The sequence below is a fragment of the Neomonachus schauinslandi genome, chromosome 12, assembly GCF_002201575.2.
Source record: "Neomonachus schauinslandi chromosome 12, ASM220157v2, whole genome shotgun sequence".
Taxonomy (NCBI): Eukaryota; Metazoa; Chordata; class Mammalia; order Carnivora; family Phocidae; genus Neomonachus; species Neomonachus schauinslandi.
In genome coordinates this window covers 37,318,891-37,340,461 of record NC_058414.1, presented here as the reverse complement: position 1 = coordinate 37,340,461, position 21,571 = coordinate 37,318,891, and the positions used below count along the sequence as shown (strand labels likewise).

At 43.1% G+C, this 21,571-nt stretch overlaps 2 protein-coding genes across 3 annotated transcripts in view; one reads left to right on the top strand and one right to left on the bottom strand.

Annotated features, from left to right (window-relative positions):
• Window positions 1–740: 740 nt before the first annotated feature.
• Window positions 741–3,731, bottom strand: PEG10 (paternally expressed 10). Its single transcript, XM_021689598.2, is given in 2 exon segments — window positions 741–2,729; window positions 2,732–3,731. Coding segments are annotated over 2 exon segments (2,061 nt in total). The 5' UTR covers window positions 3,621–3,731; the 3' UTR covers window positions 741–1,557.
• A 6,981-nt stretch (window positions 3,732–10,712) lies between these two features.
• The window catches only part of SGCE (sarcoglycan epsilon), a 67,547-nt gene continuing 56,688 nt past the window's right edge, over window positions 10,713–21,571 (top strand). Inside the window, exon 1 of one of the 2 annotated variants that reach the window (XM_044919959.1) lies at window positions 10,713–10,986. In XM_044919959.1, coding sequence (XP_044775894.1) covers window positions 10,878–10,986 — 109 coding nt within the window. In that variant the 5' untranslated portion in view covers window positions 10,713–10,877. The remainder of the gene's footprint in view (window positions 10,987–21,571) is intronic. The other variant, XM_021689622.2, reaches the window with a different exon arrangement.

Genomic DNA, 21,571 nt, shown 5'->3' with positions numbered 1-21,571 from the left:
TGACACAAATCCTGCAGCAGGGTTAATGGCAGTAGTAAAGAATTAAACAGAAAGAGAGAGATTAGACAGAGAGTTCAAGGTAGTAGCAAAAGACCAGGCTAAAGAAGTCAGGCAGTCCCAGGTTAGCACAAAGCATCCAGGAGACTAGATGTCGTCACTGGATTGAAGACAACGCTTGTGTTGTCTGTCGCTTTGAGTCATTTGAGTTGCTTTGAGGCCTTTCATTCTTGGCAGCTTCTTTTCGTCTCCGTCCTCTAGAGGGGACCCCTTTCCACTGTGTGAACTCTGATCCTTTTAAAGTGAGGTTACCCATCGGGCCACCCTCTGGATTTAAAGCTCACTAAAGAAGTCCGTATCTTCAAGACAGTGTCCAGTGCCCCAATTCCTCTTCTTTAAAGATATCCCTCGCAGGCATAGGAGTGTGGGTCTGGGTGCTAAATTCATGTCCCCTCTCTAAGCATCCTCATGCTACAGTCTAGTGAGGGGACTGATGATGAAATGCCCAGATGCATATGGAGGCAGACACATGGAGAGATGCTTCCAACACTTTAGGTGATCCTCTTCCAGCCAATTAACAACACTCCTGAAATTTCTTCTGAATACCAGGACACGTTGGTAACATTAACTCAGAGTCTCTTAAGAGCTGGGTACGGGACTGCAAGGTAGTCATGCCTCATAAACATCTAACACACCTGGAGCCACCAACAGTCTCTGGTTACCAGGTTTAACATTTTGTGGAAGCCATTACTGGCATGATGATGGTAAGGTGTTGTGAGAAAGCCAGAGTTCTTGGGTACATGTGATTTGCACCAGGGTGTGAAGGCACACTCAACATGCAAGAGTCCCTTCTGAGAGAGCACTTCCTTCTGAGGCCTGAGGTGTTTCTGTTGCAGGGGTTTTGCCTGCTCCTGGGAGAACCGGTCCAGTTGCTGCTCCTTGAGAATTAACGGAACCATGAACGCGGAGTTTGAAGATGGTGAAGTTTCTAAGGGTGCAGCAAAAAGATCACGGAAGCCGTTTTACACTGCACCAACAATTCTGGCTTCCTTAATAAGGCGACGGTCCTCCAGTGATCTAAAGAGAGTACCCAGACTGCAAGAAAAGTCATGCGTCCTCCTTCGTGTCTCCCCCTCCATAAAGAAATCAGCATTTCCTGTGTTTGCATCAGCTTCTCTGTAAGTGTTAAACGTGGAATCTGGCAGCCTATTAATTTAGATGGTGACAGAGGTTTTAGCAGGTAAAACCCAGGCTTCCAGGATTCGCTGGGAAGTAAACTTGTCACGAATTTTAGTTAAATTGGCAGTTAAAGTGGGAAACTGAGAGAGAATTTGTTGGTAAGTATTCTGTCGCTCTCAGAAAATGGCGGAGGTCTTTTGGTGCTTTTTTAGGCTGTGTGCCAGTCCAGGGTGGCCCTGACCTTTCCGTAGCCGTTTCAGAGAAGGCTGTGCCTCAGGTTGGCCTGAAGATGCAGTAGCCTAATTTAGCACACAGTCACTGACTGAGAAGCTGAACAGGAGTAAATCTGAGGGTAGAGATCCTGAAGGACACGACAAGTGTTTACATGGTGCTGTAAGATGGCGGCGGCGGCGGCGGCGGAGGCGGCGGCGGCGGCTGCGGTGGCGGATACTGGGGTACCGGAGGCTGGCGGTACCAATGCGGATTCCAAGTGATCATCACGGGGACATAGAGCGATCGTCCATGTCCATCTCGCCCCACTGGGTACCAGGCGAATCCTACTGGGTAGGTCGGGTACGTGGCGTATGTGGGGTACGTCTGGTATCCAGGTATTTGAGGTACGTATTCAGTGTACGTTGCCAGGTGAGCCTGGTCATCCAAATTTGGAATAGAGAGTCGAGGATACTGATTCTGGATGGTGAAACTGTTGGGAGCTCGGCAGTCGTAAGAAACTTGCAGTTTCCACCCCCTCTTCACCTGGAGAACTTGGGCTCCATTCGGGGCGATTGTTGGAGTAATCAGCCCGTCTTTCACGTTTCTGGCCACAAAATCTCGCAGGGCTGCCATTTCGGGTTCGGACAGTGAGTAGACGTGTCCGCTGGGAATACTGTGCGCTCCAGGTATCATTTCGATGGTAGGGTCAACCAGGCGGTGATCCGGGTAGACGTTTTCATCCACTGGAGTGTACACATTCTGGACATAGTAATACCTCACTGGTTGGTAAACTCTGTATCCATCCACCGGGTAGTAAAACGATGGCTGTGCTGGTGGTGGGAGCGACGGAGGTATTGGAGAATACATCCGGCAGTGGTATCGGCAATATTCAGAATCAAAGACAATCGATCGGGTGCTCCATGTGATGTTGGGGTCGTGTGTGCTTAGCCAGCGCACCCCTAGGACGACAGGGAAGAACGGAGACTGAGTCACATCGAATGACAGCACCTCACGGTGATCTCCCAGGTCGACTATCAGGTCGTGCGTTTCGTGGACAACTGGGCCCGATGCTATGGGGCGTCCATCAATTGCTTCTACCAGTATTGGCCAGTCCTTGACCCTCAGAGGAATTCCATTTTGGGCAACGTATTCGTGATCGATGAAGTTGCCAGAAGCACCAGAATCGATCATGGCTCGGACGAACAGGGTGTGTCTGCCCGGGAGATGAATCTGGAGCATCACTTGCAAGTGTGGAGATGAAGCATCATCTTGTGGGGACCTTATTATTTCTGGCCCGGTCGCTGAAGGTCCCTCTACAGCGGGGCCGGGGAGTTTCCCGCCGGTGAAGCCTTTGAGGCCTTGGCAGGACAGTTGTCGGCGTAGTGACCTCCATTTCCGCAGTAGAGGCAGAGGTTCAGCTTTCTGCGTCTTTCTTTTTCTTCCTGGGTCAGGCGCATGCGGGCGCCGCCCACAGGCTCGGTTGGATCTACCTGGTGGTGGCTCGTGATGTGCGGCAACACGAGCGCGCGCGGCGGGGAACGCGGCTTGCGAGCTGCGGCCGCTCTGGCCAGCCTTCTCTCGATGTGGATGCATTGGCCAATCAGCGCCGACAGCGACTTGGCCACTTCGAGGCGCGACAGCTCTGCCTGAATGTGGTCGCTGAGGCCCTCGTGGTACTGGTCAATCAGGGCGGGCTCGTTCCAATCCAGGTCCTGGGCAATCATCTGGAAAGCGTTGGAGTAGTCGATGACTGACCCCATGCCTTGGCGCAGACGTCTGATCTTGCGTTTGGCGGCCTCTCGCCTCTGAGGGTCTTCAAAGACGTGCTTCATTTCAGTCATGAAGGCTGGGTAGTTGTGCATCAGGTAGTGGGATCGCTCCAGCTTCGCAGAGGCCCAGCGGGCGGCACGGCCGGTCATCATGCTTGTCACGAAGCAGACGCGGACGCGATCGACTGAGAAATCTCTGGTGCTCTTTTCCATGAAGAGCTGGCACTGAGCCATGAAAGGAACCAGCATGTCTGGGTTGCCGTCAAACTTCTCGGGAAGGTCATCTGGGCACTCTTCCTCTAACGGAGTGGGTGGGGCAGCAGCCGCCGCAGCACCTCGGAGCTCGATGTCATCCTCCTCATCCTGAGGGGCAGGCTCCACTTGCTCACGAAGGGAGGTGTTCTCCTCTGTGAGCTTCTGCACCTGGTTCTGCAGGTTGTTGTTCTCCTCGGACTGCTTCATGACCTTCTCTCTGAGGTTGTTGATCTCTTCAGAGAGATCGTCCCGCCTTCGTTCGGCCAGGTTGGGAATGTACTGGCCCCTTTGGGCGCTGCGTGAGGATGAAGAAGAGGAAGAGGAGGAGGAGCAAGAGGAAGAAGAAGAGGAGGGGCCGTTGGGGGGAGGAGGAGGAGGAGGAGGTGGGCAGTCGGGCCCCAGGGTGAGAGCTGGGGTGGGAGGAGACCTCCCAGGTGTAGCTTCGCTCCTGTGGGGATGGAGGCCCGGATCCTGGCCTCCTCTTCCACCCTTTCTTCTTTTTGTTTTCAAAAGCTTTTTGTTTCTGGAAATTAAGATAAAAGCATAAATTTTAACATACACATTCAAAGCAGCACATTATAAAAAAGACTTTAGCATTTAAAGTATCCACTAAAGTACTTTAAATACATGAGTATTTAAAGTAGCCAGCCACTAAAATACTTTAAATACATGAGTATTTAAAGTATCCACTAAAATACTTTAAATACATGAGTATTTAAAGTATCTCTTTGCTCTACTTGCTTACATTAATAATTAATAAGCAAACACAAATCTTGCAAAAGGGAGAAAGGAGTTAATCAATTAAGACCATAGATAACAAAAAGCACCCTACTTTTTCATGTCCAAATGACCTTTTTCTCCTCAAAGGTCACATGTTTATTATGATTCAACAATTCATAACTATATCAACAGCAAATTTACCTTCACTGACTATAAAAGAAGCAAGAGACATTCTAAACAAATAGTTTTGTATCAAGAGAGCACCTCAAGAAACTTTCAAGTCAAAGATGGAGACCAAATAAAAACACACAAGCAGAGCCAAAATGACTGTTATTAGACAAGTTACCTGAAAAATTGCTAATATTCCAGCCAATAGGGAACCAAAAAAAAAAGAGTGGGGGGATTAGAATCACAATGCCTATATTCATCAACCCTGGGGAAAGGGGGCACTATCTCCATGGAGGTTACTAAGTCATTATCAAAAACCCACAGGGTTGTCTAAATCTGACTGTAATCTGATTTCCCAAAGAGAATTCCCTAAGGGACAGAAGTGGCACTGAGCAGCAACATGTGTCTATCAGTTTCCCTCCTTATTATGCAGTCAATCAACAAATATTCATTGATACCTCCTAGGCTAGGAAGAGCTGGGCTATAAAATGGGACATTCAAAGAAGCCCAATAATAGTACACCTCAAACTTATAATATGGATTTAATTAAATAATGCAGGAAAAGCAGTGAATATTCAACTGTTAGCTAATATTAATAAAGTTATTAATAAGAAAGGTAACTTTCTGTGTGAAGAGGCTAAAATGAAAACAGGGAAGGGCTGTAACTATGGCAACCGAGGCATGCATTTCCCACCTAGAGATTAATTAATTTTATTTTTTTGGATATACTGTTGGCCAAACAAATCCAGGGCCTCACGTGATTTGCAGGTCACCAGTTTGCAACTTCTAGTTTTTAAACAAGTTTTTAACAGCACAGCCCCATCCAAAAGTTTGTAACTTAGAGCAAGACAGGGCTGTACTCCTTCCTAGGTGGTGAGTAGCTATATGGGGTAACGGTTAGGGGGAGTGGGGAGATTAAAATTCTTAATTATGGGTATGGTGACAATAAATCACACATACAATAAATCAACCAACAGTGCCTATGTACTTCCTAAAAAGAGGGTTAAATGCATTTATAGTAACTTAATTATTTTAACTTTTTAATATTTTTTAAATGAGCATTAAATTCTCATATTTGGAATACTTCAAGAAAGTGCTCAAAAGTTTAAAAACATAATTTATAAAGCAGGCAGATTGCCTATTCACCAAATTTTAACTTGGCAGTCCTGGCCACCTGTTCTCTGATCCATCAAGGCAAAAATGGACACTAAATTAATTATATTAATTAAAAATCACAAAGATAAACGTGTTAATCAAAGAAGTTAGGTGAAAAATAGCTAGTATTTCAGTAAGGTACAAGGAAAAAAAAAAAGGCGGTGGTAATCAAACATGATGCATGTATACTTTAGCCTTGTCTCTGGCTGTAGAGACATATCCCTTCCTCCTCCTTCCTTAAAACCCCTCATAGCTCTTTAGGCCCCTCCCCTGCACCCCCACCCCCCAGCCCCAGCCACTTTCTCTATGCTCTGCACTGTCCTTGGAGTGGCTGTATAGCAAGCAGAGTCTTTAATGGACAGAATTACTGTGCCATTTTAATAGTTTTAATTGGCATTCAAGATAAAATATTCTAAATAGTCTGAAAGTTTAGAAAATAACACATCATAACCTGTGACACTGTTTCATTTCCAGCTCCTTAAAGATAACTGTATTAGTGACACTCAAAATATAAGGTCACAAAACAGTGCAATTTTTATTAAAAGTTATTTTTATTTAAATTTTTATTTCATAAAATGAAATTATTTAATAAAAATTTTTATTTAATAAATGTCTCATTTATTAAAAGCTTTAACGTCCCATTAAAAAACTAATAAGCACAAGTCAGGTGACTCAAGTGCCACTTCTGTCACCTAGACAGTAATACTTTCAAAACTTAGAAGACTTCTGGAAAGGCATTCAGAGCATGGCCTGGCGCTACCTGACCCAGGTCAGGAAGGTTAACAACCTACATGTCAATCACAGTCACTGGGGTGAGCTTTATTGAGGCCCAAGTCTGATGGTTTTAACATCTGCAAAACACAATAATAGGACAGATATAATAACATGTTCAGAAATCAGCAAACAATCATTGTATTGTTTAGGGTACCAGAAGATCAATAAAGGTTAAAAATTCAAATGCTTTGGAAGGTAACATAAAAGTGAGAAGAAACTGGAGTTAAGACAATAAGGAGGGGGCTGTGACTATGTAATTTGGGGATGCATGTCCCCTCCCAAAGACATTAAATTCTTTAACAAATTTTTAATCCAGTGCTGGTCAAATTAAGGACCTTATCTGACCTGCAAGTTCACCAGTTTGAGACCCCTGACCTTTACCAAGATCAGGCATCAGGTACCCACCCCTGGGGTTTTTAACTTTGGGGTGAGACTCTAAGTCCTAAAGGAGATAACTGCCCAGAGAAGAGTAGGTTAACCTTTAAAAATCATAGGAGGGTGGGCAGGCAGGTTAACATTCAGTGTAAATCAAGTTTAAAAATATTTAAATAGCAACTACAGCACCAGTTAACATGGAAACAGGAGCACTGTGACTTGATTTGAATTACAGAACTATGACTCCTTAAACCGGATTGCCGAGATGGGGTCAAGAGGCCCCATTCCTAAAACCTGAAAGGACACGCAGCATAGAGCCAAGCCACATGGGACTGATGTCACCTTTACATATGAAAAAGAATTCAGTGTTAGTCTATATAGAAATTAAATACATTTGATTAATCTTTGACTCTTCATGATGACGTCTAAAAACTTCTTTTCCCCAAACACACCAAAGAGTAACAGTAGCCAAAAACCAGTGCACATTAAATATCTCATTAAAAAATGACACTTCATTAAGCAACTCTTAATTGCTTTACATTTTCAAATGTCCCAATTTTTTTAGTACCATGTGTACTATTTGAGAAATGCAAATTATATTAATACACACGTTTTTACCATGGTTTTGAACTTTAAAAGAATGCAGATAACAAATTTCCAAAGGGGGTGGGGCTTAGGGGGGCAAGGTGGGCCTGGGGACTGACTGAAAGCTGTAATTACTTTAATTATAAATATGTAAAAATATGTAAATTGTATACTTGTTGTGGGGGGTGACAGATATTTGGGAGTCAAAGTCCTGGCTTATGGCTTATAATATAGGATACCAGGTTTTAAAAGTTATGTTTAGTTAGAAACATAAACATGGTACTCTGACTGGAGATAAGGCATCAATTTGTTTTATATATATATTTTATAATGCCAGTTAAAACCCTCCAATCTATATTTTGTAATGTAACCACTTGATGTTACATTATACAAAATTTAAATGACAATTATGTACCACCATTAAGTATTCCATTCACCCCAAATAATTAGCTTTTGCTTTTCATTTTTAAAAAGCTAATTATTTTAAATATCTTATATAAGTATAGTCTTGTATTATAATTACAGCTTACATTATTGGAGTTTAAAAATGCATACTTTTTTGGGGGGGGGGGATCCTGTTAAGTGGGAGAGATAAGGCAAGCAATGCCTTGGACAATCCAGGACAGCAAAGCACCATAGGAAAAAAACCAGGAAACACCTGCAGACACCAAAGGTGGCACTGAAAAAGCCAATTTACTCTGGTCATTTAACACATATTTAATGAATGCTTACCATGTGCCAGGCACAATTAATAAATATGTAGGCAAGTTAGCCAGGGCTAATCCCTTCGAGTTCCAAGGAAAAAAACCCATCTTCATAGGCACACAGATAAACACCTCATCCTTGCCCCAAGGCCAGGCCAACAGTACCAATAAGGCACTTAAAACTCCTATGAAACACAGTTCAAGGTATTCCTTATTTTGTGTCCACCAAAGAATCTGATTCCAGTAAGCCACCACAAGTGTCCATTAGTGTCTCAAAAAAACCTTAACTGTGAAAGTATTTAAAACAATTTATTTTTCATTTGTAGTAAAAACATTTAGCTGGATTGCCCTTAGGGGCACCAGCCATGTCTGCTCAGAAGCACTTTTCATAACCCACTATCAAGTTTAAATTGTGGAATTGTGTTATTTAATATATGCAAAGCACTTGCAAAAAGTGCTTATAAATCCCAGGTATAATGACTATCGTTGCTAATTGTTCTTATTTATTATTCTTATATTTATTAGACACTAGTGGATAAGAAGCAAAATCGACACCGCCAAGAAACCGCAGGAGGGAAGGGCTGCGCATCCAGGTTCAGGCAGTGAAAACAGTGAAGGCACGCAGGCGCAGAGGAGGTGGGCCTGTAAGGCGGGGCTGGGGGCTCACACTGCGCAGGCGCAGGCGGGCACTGGGAGGCGGGGCCATAGGCCACTTCGGAAGAGGCAGGCTCAGGGAGGGGACAAGCTTTGGAGACGAGGTGTCTGGGCAAGCCACCTCAGAAGAGGCAGGCCTAGGGAGGGGCGCTTTCTGGGGGTATCGCCTCAGAGGAGGCAAGCTCAGGGGGCAGGGGGGTCTGGGGGGAGCCACCTCAGAGGAGGAGTGCTCAGGGAGAGGCGGAGTCTGGGGGGGAGCAGCCTCAGAGGAGGCAGGCTTGGAGAGGGAGGGTCTGAGGGAGCGGCCTCAGAGGAGGAGGGCTTGGAGAGGCGGGGTCTGAGGAGCGGCCTCAGAGGAGGCGGGCTCAGGGAAAGGCGCGGTCTGAGGGAGCGGCCTCAGAGGAGGTGTGCTCAGGGAAAGGCGGGGTCTGAGGGAGAGGCCTCAGAGGAGGCGGGCTCGGGGAAAGGCGGGGTCTGGGGGGGGAGCCACCACAGAGGAGGGGGCTCAGGGAGAAGCGGGGCTGGGGAGAAAGGGTCTAGAAGGCGCGCTCTAGGAAGGCGCGCTGCAGAGGAGGCGCGCTCTGAGTAGGCGCTGGGAGGCGCTCAGCACGCTCTGAGCAGATACTGCAGAGAAGGCGCGCTAGAATGGGCGGGGCAGGTCTGAGACTGGCTGTTTGCCTCTCCCAGGATCCCCCCTCCCAAAACCCCTCCCACCAGCCTCCACAGCCAGATTCATTTCATGCAACAGAGCAATCACCCCCAGATCCAACACCCCCCCATACTAAGCAAACGAACAGTTTCCACAAACTGTTGCTGGACGCCAATTCGCGCCACCTCACAACTACACCACCACTTCAATCAAGCGCAACTAGACAAGGCAGCCCGCTCTGCCACCACCAAAAGATTCCCTTATACACTCAAGTCAGCGCCCCTCCACTCCACTGCTATAGCAGGAATGGTGTGGGCAGAATGTTAAACACTAATTTTTGCCCGGGGCTCCATTTTGTCTAACAGCACCATCATGCAGACAACCGTCCTGCAGAAAAACATAGTGGGAGCCATTCCAAAAGGTGTGTTAGAGACAAAGGGTGGGGTCCCCCACTAAAAAGACAGTAATCTTACTCTGCAGCTCTTGTCCCTTTACAGCTGGTTTCTTTGTGGCGTAAAACAGTGCAGCTTATATACCTCTGCAGCTGTTAATTACTTTTAGCGCATTTTAGGTGTAAATTCTCTGCAGCTCATGTTCCTCTGCAGTTCCTGTGCCTTGTAGCACAATGAAGCGCTGTTGTAGTGTGAATGGTATCATTTTTGTAGCGCTAATCTGCAGCTCAGATTTTGTAGCGCATTTAAAGCGCAAATCAGTCATCAGTCTGCAGCTCATATACTGCTGCAATTCATAATGGTCTGTAGCGCATTGAAGCGCCCATCTATCTATAGCGCATTTAACGCGCTTATCAGTTTGTAGCGCATTGAAGCACCCATCAGCCTGTAGCGCATTGGAAGCGCCAGTCTATAGCGTATTTGAAGCGCTTATCAGTTCATAGCATATTGAAGCGCCAATTAGTTTGTAGCGCCTATCACTACGTAGCGCTTTTGAAGAGCAAATTGCAAATCGGTCTGTAGCTCATGTCTGTCTGCAGCACTTATCTGGACTTGAGTCCTGGAAATCAAAGCCCTGAAGGCTTGGTTTCTCCACTCTGTTTTGGGGTACTGCCAGTGAAGGCGTGACAAGATTTGCGTGGAGACATTCAGGGGCACTACTCCATCTCCCGCAGCTCCCGAAAAGGACAGAGAATGAATGTGATCTTAATAAAAGAAACATCCTCACCGCATACTCACCACGCGAGGACTCCTCTGCGAAGACAGGAGGACGGGGTCCCACACCTGTGCCAGGCGTGGGTTCCGCTGGGTGCTCCGCAGCCCGGAGTGGCTCCGGACGCGAGCCCGCTCAGCGGACCTTTCGCGAGGCTCGGTGGACCCTCTTCACTCTTCTCCCCAGGTCGTAGTCAGGTTTCTTCGACACACACCAACCGAAGTTGAAGCGCGTGTACCAGGAGCGCCGACTGGGAGCCTTATATAGGCTGAACAGAGGAGGGGGGCGCCAAATCCCAGTGTGCTCCGCGAGTTAGGGGGGCGGAGGGGAGCGGGGGGGGGGGGGGGAGGGGGGATGGGGTGGGGGCGATGGCCACGCTACACTGGCCCGCCGCTAGAGGGAGTACAGGATTAAGGAGGGGGTGCAGGATGCTGATGCTGAACTGGCCAAGCTGGGAGGAAAGAAGAAAGGGAGGGGAGGGGAGAATCGAGGACGGCCGGCCTAGCCAGGCCAAGAATGCAATTGCCCCGGTGGTGGGAGCTGGGAGACCCTTGTGCTTGGACGGGACAGGGTCGGGGGACACGCAGGATGAGCCCCGCGACCACTGGCACCTTCTTGCTGACAGGTTAGTGGCCCGCGCGCGACGGGAGGTCCTGGGGCCAACAGGCCGCCGCCTCCCCATCTCCCGCCCGGGTTTTGGGTATCTGGGTGCATTTTCTGGGTGGCAGCCCCTCTTGCTGCCCCTGTCCCCACTATACCCCTCCTCCAGGACACCCCATACCCCAATTCCCGGGCCCTGTGAGTCCCTTCCCAGGCTTGACCCCTGGCCTTTTCTTTTTCTCTGCGCCCCCGCGGGCCCCTCCCTGCCCAGAACGCGGAGAAATTCCATCTCCAATTTCCATTCCTACCCGCCCCCCCCCCCGATTCCCAGCCCTGGTGGTGGACCTCTCCCCATCCCTGCAGCAAAGACTTGGGGGTTGCCCATTTTTCTGGGGGTCGTTACCACACGAATGGGGCACTGCGGCCCGGAGACAAGCCATAGGAAATGGGTGTCAAGCTGCGTCCCTTTCCACACAAACACGTCCTTTCTTTCCTTTCCTTGAATCCGAACGGGAGAAATCACAAAAATGTGCAATTTGAAACACCTAACTCCCCCTCTTCCTAAGAGCATTTCTCGGCGGCGGAGATCTCGTTTTTCTTAGGTTTTATGGAGCGGGGAAGTGGAATCATGAAATGCTGGGAGCTAAACAGGGCGTTCGGGTCAGGGTTAACCCCGGCTGGGGGCCAGAGACGCTGCAAACAACACCGTTTGCCCCACAAGTGCACTATTTTGAAAAGCTAAAACAATTAAAAACAGCTGTGGATGCCTTCAGTGTGCTTGGAGGCTTCGGAGGCTCCCAGCTATGGCCTTTTGGTGGTGATTACAAGGTTTACACAGAGACCTAGCTCTCCCTGCAACGTTACATTTTTCTAAATCTTGTAGAGAAAATGAATACATTTAGTCACGGTAACCGCATGTTTAATCCTTTCAAGCATGTTGCTGAGATTCGGCCACAAATGTTTGTGTGTATTTATGCATATAAACATACATATTTTACCTTAGATAAAATTGCAGTGGGTTACAAGCCTTTAAAATACTGATGAAGAAGGATGCTTAAAAAAAAAAAAAAAGCCATAACGAGGATTTCCATTTAAGTACCTCTAGTGTTAGGCTCTGAGAAAACGAACAATTTGTTGATAATCTTAGAAAAAGAAGTTTAAGTTAAATTGTCTACAGCTTAGTGAGGTTCCTGAAATACGGATGAGACACATTTGTATTTGAAGGCTGAAACTGAGCATATTTTAGTAACATTGCTACAGATTATTTATACATATGGGATAAATAAGAATTTGGCCCATTGTAGATGACAGCGTGTCAGGGATTGCACTTAAAGCTAGCTTTTCTAGGAATAAACAAAACTGGAGCACATTCACTGAGATTTTACTTTTTATCAAAAATGAAATGTTGACCATCCGATATATGAATGAATGAAGTGAAGATTTCCACCAGTTAAAGATATTTTTCTAGGAAGTTGGGTGAGCACAATTATACTTTTTAGAAGTGCCTTTTAATCTTACAATGTTCAGCCTTTCCTGCAAGATAAAATAATTTTAGGATTCTTATGTTTGCCAGAGTACCATTCTCATGACCGCCAAACTATCAACCCCTTAGACTTTTTTTCAATCTAGAAAAGTTACTTCACCTAATTGTTAACTGATAGACATTCTTTTTCTAAAAAGTGAGATTAAAAATCAGTATAGATGGTAGGGAAAAGGAAAGTTTAAAAATTGATCCCAAGACACTTAAAGTTTGAACCACTTCGAACCAATTTAATCTTTTATTTCAAAATGTTAACCAGAATTTTTTTAATATAAAAACAGCTTTAGTATTATTTTTATCATACTGAATTCCTACTCACTGTACAAAATTCAGGAGAAAAAACTCCAGAAAACTGGGGAAAAAATCAAGAAAATCAGGATCACCTGTAACTTCTTCATCCTGAGCTAAACCCCATAAACATTATGGAGTTTACTTTTTCACACTTTCTTTATACGTGCTTATGTACCAAAATAATATATATTTTTCATAGAGCTGCATATTATGATTTTTAAGAATAAAAAAGGGGTTCAAATTAATTTTTCAAATTTATTTTCTTTCCAAAGAGACCTAATAGTTAAATAACAGTAAATTTGCAGGGTTTTTTTAAAGGAAATACTAATTACTTTTTCTAATTAAAATTTTAGATGAACAACATTAGTACATATGTATTTAAAACTAGAGAACTGAGAATTTCCCCTGACATCACTATTATAACATACACATAGTTATCATTTTGGTATATTTCCTTGTGCTTTTATTTCTCAACATATACAATAATTTTTACTTTGCTTAGAAATATAATTTTCTAAGAAAAAAACAATATCGACAGGTAAGTAATTATAAAACTTTTAAAATCTGAAACAACAAAACAATATTAAAAACAAACACAAAAATACAACTTTGATAGAAAAATACTTTAGATAACATTTGTGTTATCTAACAAAACTTTAACAACCCCCCATTAATAGACAAGAATTTTAAACACTTTTTTGACAGTTAGTATCCTAAGTGAATTTTGGATTTTCTCAGATATTTCCCAGTGTTGACTGTTTCTTACCCATTTTGCACAAGATTGCATGTAAAGCAAAAAAAGGTGTTAATGAGCATATTTGTTTTTATCAAATAATAACTGGACATTGTATTTGGACAGTTTAATCCATTTTTATGAGCATTTGCTATGGATCTATGAAGCTGTTGATTTACTACCTGTATTTAACTTCTTATGTAGTGGGAAAATTGTATTTCAAAACAAAGTAGAATTTTCCCTTGTCAAGTAGTAACTAGACTTTCTACTTGGACATTTACCTATTTTATGACAATTTGCCATGTATCTGTGAAACTCTTGACTTACCTCAGGTATTCAGCCTAATTTGTAGGGTGGAAGGAAAATTGTATTTCAAAACAAAATGGAATTTTAAAACATTTTATCTCTTTTAAATGAAAATTTGCTATGGACCTAAGAACCTGCTGATTTACCTACCACATGCATTTGGCTTAACTTTTAGTATGCTAGGGAAAATTTATTTCTAAGCAAAGTAAAATTTTCAGTTGTCAATATTAGGTGGACTTAGTATTTGGTCATCATATTAGACTTAGTATTTGGTCATCTCATCTCTTTATTATAAGAGTTGCCATCAATCTCAAAGCTGTTGGTTTACCTGATATATTTAGCTTAGCTTCTAGGACAAAGGACAACTCGTATTTCTAAGCAAATTGGAATTTTCACTTGTCTCTCTCTCAAACATTAAAAATAGCAAGGGACTGCACCAGAGAAAGCTAGTGAGAGACCACCTCCAAGAGATAAAGACAACATGTATTTCAGATTCTGTCACTGGTTTACCACTGATGAAAACCATGCTCTAAACAAAATGCTGAAGCAGTGAAGAAACCCTGACTTGTTAAAAAATTCTCCATCAAATTTTCAGATTGTTTGAGGATTCCAGTAAGGGCAGGATTTATAGATCTTATTTTCTCCCAAATAACCAGCCACTTTGTTTCTTTTTCTTTTTTACTAACTGTAGCACACATTTACTCTTTCTGACTCCTTTTCTTAAACCTTACCCCTGCCTCGGCTCTAAACAGCAAAGTGCAAATCCTATTGCTGATCTTATTTCCTGCTATTAGTGTAAAAAAAGGATTCCAGGTGAATAGATGATATGAATTTATGTGTCCGCTAGAAATTCTTGGGATGGAGCTGTGTTTTAGTCCAAAGCTTCAGAGAACTATTAACATGGTGGCTTTTTTTTTTTCCTTTTCATCCTTTTTAACTTCGCCAGCATAGATAGAGAAACAGACATGACAGACAGTCAGGAACAGACTCTCTCTCTCTCTCTCTCTCTCTCTCTCTCTCTCTCTCACACACACACACACACACACACAGAGACACATACACACGCACACACAAAACATTCAAGCTTTTTCTAAACTTTAGAATACTGTTCTCCGGTCTACTGTCTTCCTGATTTCCAGAAATGTTAGCCAAAAACAGGAATGCAAAATTCAAAAAAAAAGAAGCTGGTGTTCCTAAGGATCAACAAGTCTTTTCAAATGAACATTTTTTGATTGGGGTTTTCAAGTTGGTAGCATCAGATAGAGTCTCAATGCTCTTAAAGCTGTTTTATATGAACTGCCTCCAAACAACATTCTCTCTAAGCAGAATTCCTAGTGTCTTCAATTTTTAAACAATGTAACTAGAGTAAAGACAGTATTGAATAAAAAACAATCTCCACAGTCTGACGCTAGAACAGACATTTCCATTGATGCTCATTTCCTTCTAGTCTTTGTTCTGTGTGCGTATGTATTTTTCAAAGACTATGATTTTAATATGTGTAGTTTTGTACACTTTGTTTTGAAACATAAGTGAATCTTGCTTTCAGCAAAGCATTTGTTAAGGCGTTAGATGCTCTTATGTGAGATGGTGTGTAGAGCAGCCAGATTGCTTTGTAAGCGTGAGGCGGACTAAACTAGCACCTGCCAGGTGTGTGGGTTACTGGGTTGGGGTCCAAGAGTGGTCCCTGGGGAAAGATCCAAGCCTTTGCCCAGGTCTTCTCTTTTTCAATGAATTTTATGAATGACTTTGATGAAGATCTAAGATGCTTGCTTTAAAATCCAGGGATGACTTGCAAAGGGGTTAACTGTTATAAGTAGGTAACAGAATTTAAAGTTAATATGGCTTAAATAGGCTGCAGTGCTATGCAAAAAGATATTTTATAGCAGTAAATGCATCATAATTCATTGGTGTTATAAGGAAGGAGGTGACTTGATGTGGTGGCAATTTTTGAGGAAAAAGAAGGTTAATATGAACCAGCAGCTTGATGTGCCTGCAAAAAAGAAAAAAAAAATCAGATTCTGATAATAGTATAGTGTCCATATGTCACAAAAATTAATAGTACCCCCCTCTAATTAACCACATCTGTAGTATTGTGTCCATTTCTGGCTGTCACATTTAAAGAGAGACGTTGACAAATTAGACAACTTCCAGAACAGTCCGTGGGGATGGTGAGCGGTCTGGCAATCCTGTCATAGGAGGTATCCTCAAAGGGTCTGGAAATGTTTAGCTTGAAGACTAAAAGTAGACATAAACTCTCTTCTGTTTGTTTCGGAAAGCAGAACTAGCACCAGTGGGTGAAAGGTAGAGACGGATTTCAACTCCAGACCTTTCTAACAGTTAGTGCAGCTCAGCAAGGGAATCAACTTAACACCTTTACTTGGTCTGTTCTTTTAAAATATCAGAAATATTCACCTTTATTGCAATTAATGTATAATCTGAAGGCCACGATAACATTTTCGCATAGGACAGCAAAGAAGCTTGTGATGGAAACATTTTATTTTTTTCTGATAAACTGTCTAAAAAGAAGAGCCCTGTGTGTTGCAAGTTGATCTCTTACAACTTGAAAGTAGCTGCAACAGGGCAATTTAACACATTCCTTCCTACCCTCCCATTCTGTTTCAAACATGAATATTGGAGAAGAGAATTAAAGGGCTTTTGGCTTTGTTTTGGCTTCCCCCCCCCCAAAGTGTCCTGGCCTTAACTTGTTTCCTATAGTTCTTCCCTTCCTGGTGTTTCTTGCTGGCTGGGAGCAAGCTTCCTGGGCAGAGTGGCCGCTGATGCTGGGGCACCCAGGGTTAAGGGGGGGCAGCCGCTGCTGGCCGCTGGTGCAGGACAGCTAAGCCCTTGGCTGCTGGATCCTCTTACCCTGGGGGAAGTGGGGGACAGTTCTCCTTTCTGCAGGTTTCACCACTCTTATATGTCCTTGCAGCACTTAGTTATAATTTTTAGCTTTTCAGTTGAAGATAAAACCTTTCAATCAAAAGTAGCTTCCGACCCTGTGCTCTTTTAACTTCTCTCCATTTCAGGTTAGCCTGGATTCTGACTGTCTCAGGGGCATATTCTTAGTGTCTTCAAGATGTCTTGTGGCAGATTTTCTTTCTCCTCCATCCACCTATTGATTGCTTATTTTGATTACCATGTCTAACTTTGGAAACTGGATTGCTCAAAATTCATCTGTAGAGTATGCAACAGAGGACCCCACTTCTAGGAGCCATAACCTGTAACACATCTGACTCCACGGAAACTAATTTTATGCCCTGGAGCCTTGATAACTAAGGGGGACTCGGATGAGAGATGGAAAGAAAGAAGGACATATTTTTCAGACATCTTTTTTAACCCACCTTTTCCTACTTCTTTTAATCCTGCCTCTTCCTCCCCCCCACCCCTCCCAACCTACCCACAGTGTTCTCACTCAAATTGTTAGGTCAGGAACATATATATGGTCACTCTAACTCTGACTGTGTGAAGTATATTTTTCATGTTGAACAAGTTTTTCCTTATTTTCTCTCTCTTTTACAAAAGTGCCATGCACTTTTGTGGGATTGTGATAATGCACAGGGCAACTTGTAATGGCTCGCTTCCCAGTTGTTGAAGATGCCAGAAGCGTTCCTGCGCTGAGCTCATATTTCCGAGAGAGAGAAATGCTCAAAGATGAGCTTCTGGCTTGTCAACGCTCGTTCACCTGATCCACAGGCAGCTAGTTGTGATTCCTTGAATGCAATGCTTGCTCCCGCTCTTGGGAAATAGTAAATAATCCTCGTGTTAAATTTTAAAATTTAAAGAAGTTTTAAAAATAGGTGGTCTCAAAACAAGTGGCTGGCATGATGACTAATGTTATGTTCTTGGAAAAAAAAATTAACGTGGGTAAAGCTAAACGGCTGTTGTCTTCTAGAGTCACTTTGGTAGAATTTTTATTTTTTGGATCTTCCTTCATCTAAGAATTTTTACGCAATATTGGTGCAATAGTGGTTTAAATGGGTTTTATTACTTACAAAGCACTCATCTTTAGCATGTCTCACTTTCTACTTAACTGCCTTGGACTAATCAGATTTTTAGAATAGATCTTCGGCATTCTGTACCACGGGAATTGCCACGGCATCTGTTGTGACATGGAAGGCAGACTTTTTCTTTTCTGACAAATGAAGCTGCTCATTTCAAAAAATGCTTAGGAGTTAGGCAGCTCTGGTGTAAATTCTTTCCCATTCTTTAATGTTTCACTCATTCATCTGGTCACCACTTTGATTATTATGGAGATTTGGGGTTTATTGCGAATTTGAAAGAAGAGATCACAGTTAATTTTCCTATAGTAGTTAAAGTGAAATATTTTAGTTTCCTTTTTCTTCAGCGATAGGCATAGATGTAAAGTTATTCTTTTACCTTGGAATGCAGAAGAAAAGAAAAAATTAGCCCCAGAGGTCTTTTTTTTTTCCTCCTTAGCAAATTGGTGTTTCTTGTTATGCGGTAAAATGACGCTGGTTTTTTCTCTCCTATGAAATAGTTCATCAGTGTAGCACCTTTACCATTTTCCATTTTCTATAGCTCTAGAGTTGATTATCATCAAAAACTAGTACTGCAGAAGTGCAAACAGAACAGGTCGCTACATGTGCTTATCAAAATTTGAAATGTATGCTTTTTTTTTTTTTTTTTTTCTAGCCGTTTCACTTCTAGGAGTTTAGCTTACAGATAGACTTGCGAAAGTGCTCAGAAGTAAAAGTGTAAGGATGTTTTGAGGAGTATTGATAGCAATAATGAAAACTTAGAAAGTGTAGTGGTCATCTTTATTAATTATTCTTTTATTTATTTATTTCCTGGGTGTCAACCGGTTTTGAGACTCCGTGTTAGATGCTGGGAAACATATGGTCCCAGCCATTACGGAACTTTTATGCTACTGGGGTTGACAAAGATTAATCAAATAATCGCACACATAAATGTGCCCTTAGAGCTATGGTAAGTGCTACCAACGCTACTAGGATTTCTAAGGAGAGGATTTGGCCAGGCAGGGGGATTAAGGAAGGCTTCTCTGAGGACGTACTCAGATCTGAAGGATGAGTAAATGTTAGTGAGGTGAAGAGGAAAGGTGTATTTGAGGTAAAAGGAAGAGCTCTGTAGAGGCCCTGGGGCAGGTTGACTTGGCAAACAGAAGGTGCTGGAAGAAGTCCAGTGAAGTTGGATCCGAGAGAGAAGAGGGAACCCAATGTGAGAGGAGGAGAGGTAGGAGGTCAGGGAGCGAATTTTGCCGGACCTTTTAGACCACCTTAAAGAGTGTAATCTGTATCCAAAAACCTATGGGAAGTCTTTGGAGGGGTTTTAAGCGGACAAGATCAGATTTGCATTTCAAAAAGAGCATTTTGGCTGCTTTGTGAAGAAGAGGTTGGAGGGGTCAGAACTGCTTGCAGCACACTAGATCCAAGGCTACTTTTGTAATCCCTGATAGAGATGAAGCCCTCCTGGGCCGGGACGGTGCTGGGGAGATGAAGCGAGGAGGGACTTTTTGAGGAGTAAATAGCAACAGCAGTGGGTCGTGGACCAAATTCGCCATGGAGATTGGCAGGAAGAGATGTCAAGGATGATTTCTAGATTTCCGTCATATTCGGGAGGATGAATGGGGGTGTCATTCAGGGCAGGAGGAATGCCGAAGGGGCCCAGACTTTAAGGGAAAGATCAGGAGTCCTCGTTGGGACAGGCTGAGTTTGAGGTGCCGACAAGGAAATTATGTTCGAGCAATGCAACCTTCAAATGTGATCTCATGTAAACACGTCCAACATATGCGCTAAGGGAAAAATGTGTGATCACGTTATGTAAAAAAGAGCACGGGGTGTGTGTGTGTATGTGCACAAACATATATCTGCATCTGCATACACGTGGAAAGATGCAAAGTGGCTCCCCTAGGCATTGGAGGGGGCACCACAGATAGATGAGAGGGGGTGTTTATGTTTTATGCCCTCCTGCTTATACTATTTGAATACGTTGCAATGAGGATATAGGGCTTCTATGATAAAGAAAAGGAATGACAGTTCCAAGTGAAAAACCAATATGAGAGTATTTCTCTTTCAGAGGTTTCATAATTGGAAAAAGCTTGCAAGGATTATTGTATTTTTTTTTATTTTGAATGGAATTTTTCCAACAGTTTGACTTCCCTAACCTAGTAGTAGCTCTTACACTCTGCCTTTTAATCCTTTTCCACTAGATTGCACTATTACACTAGATTTCACATAGTCTATGTACTATTTTATATTCTGCCTTTCGCTAATTTTATTAATTTCAAAATAGTGCAACATTTTGCAGATCAGGACATTACATTATAATGGTGCATATACCTACTGCATATATCAGGCATCTCTTTTGTTAAGGGTCCCACTGGTGCTCCTTATTCATCTAACATTTCTGAGATGGAACGTAGATAGTACTGTTTCCGGGCTATGGAAACACAGTATATGTTTTGGTCAGGCTATTTGAGCAAAGGAGGAAAACTACCAAGAGAAGAGGATAACCGTCCCTTCTCCTTTAGCTATTCTATCAAATCAACACTTTTTCTTTTATTGGACATTGAATTCCCCCCCCCCCCATTTTGGTATGTATGATGCAAAGCTGAATCTTGTGTCCATGCAATTTTTGCTTCTGTTGCACTATTTCCTCAGGAAAAATTCCTAAGAGTTTATGAGAGTCAGAGATAGCACATATCAATATGACTCGCTTCTTATTGCATCTGGCTTTCCTCAAAAGGATTAAGCTGCAGCTCTCACCCAGCATGCCTGGCCAGTGCCATCCTCTTAGCCCTCCGGGAGGCCGTGTGGACTGGGGGGTATTTGGAGCCCCTGGGCTGTTGCCTCTGCTCATTAGCAGCCTCCAGCATTTACTCCCCTCAGCTATAGAAATATTATCATTTCTCATGTATCTTAATGACTGTGAAAACAAAAAAGAGAGTGCTAAAGTCTCTCTTGCCAACTGTACTCACAACAACTTTTTTTCATTTAAACATCTACTTTTTAAGAAATCACATTTAAAGGAATCTAAAGTTTCCTTCATATTAGTTGTAGATTAAATGTAATAAGAGCTCACATTTTTTGAAAACATATTATGTGCAAAGCCCTCTTCTGAAGGTTTTAAATGTATTGTCTCGTTTAATAACTTGTAAAATGTCTCTATGAAGCGGGCACTAAACTGTCCCTGCCACAGAAGGAAACCGAGGTACAGAGACATTGCATAACTTGCCCAGTGGACAAAAACTGGGATTTCAACCCAGACACTCTGTCTTCAGACACTCTGATAGAAAACACTGTCTTTCTGTATTCCAACTTCATTTCACTCTGAAGTCTAATATCTTACCTAGCTTGTGCTAAAATTATAAAACTCAAATAATTTTCAAATGTGTTTAATAATTCCTGATATCTTGCCCTGCTGGAACTCTAATGTTTTAACAAAGTTTGAAGGCTTCTTATTTTGGCATTCTTGGGTTTAAAATCCCGCTGTGACAGTTCTCTTAGCAATAGCTTTTCCTGAGGTTGGAGTGGACAGTCCTCCTCAGCAAAGCTTTCTCCCCCCTCCCATAGTTTCCAACTTTTTAGATTTCCTATTTTAATGAAGTGTGTGTGTGTGTATTCATGCACATAATGCATGGAATTAATTTTTTTTTAAAGATTTATTTATTTGAGAGAGCGAGAATGAGAGAGAGAGAGAGTACATGAGAGGGGGGAGGGTTAGAGGGAGAAGCAGGCTCCTTGCCGATCAGGGAGCCCGATG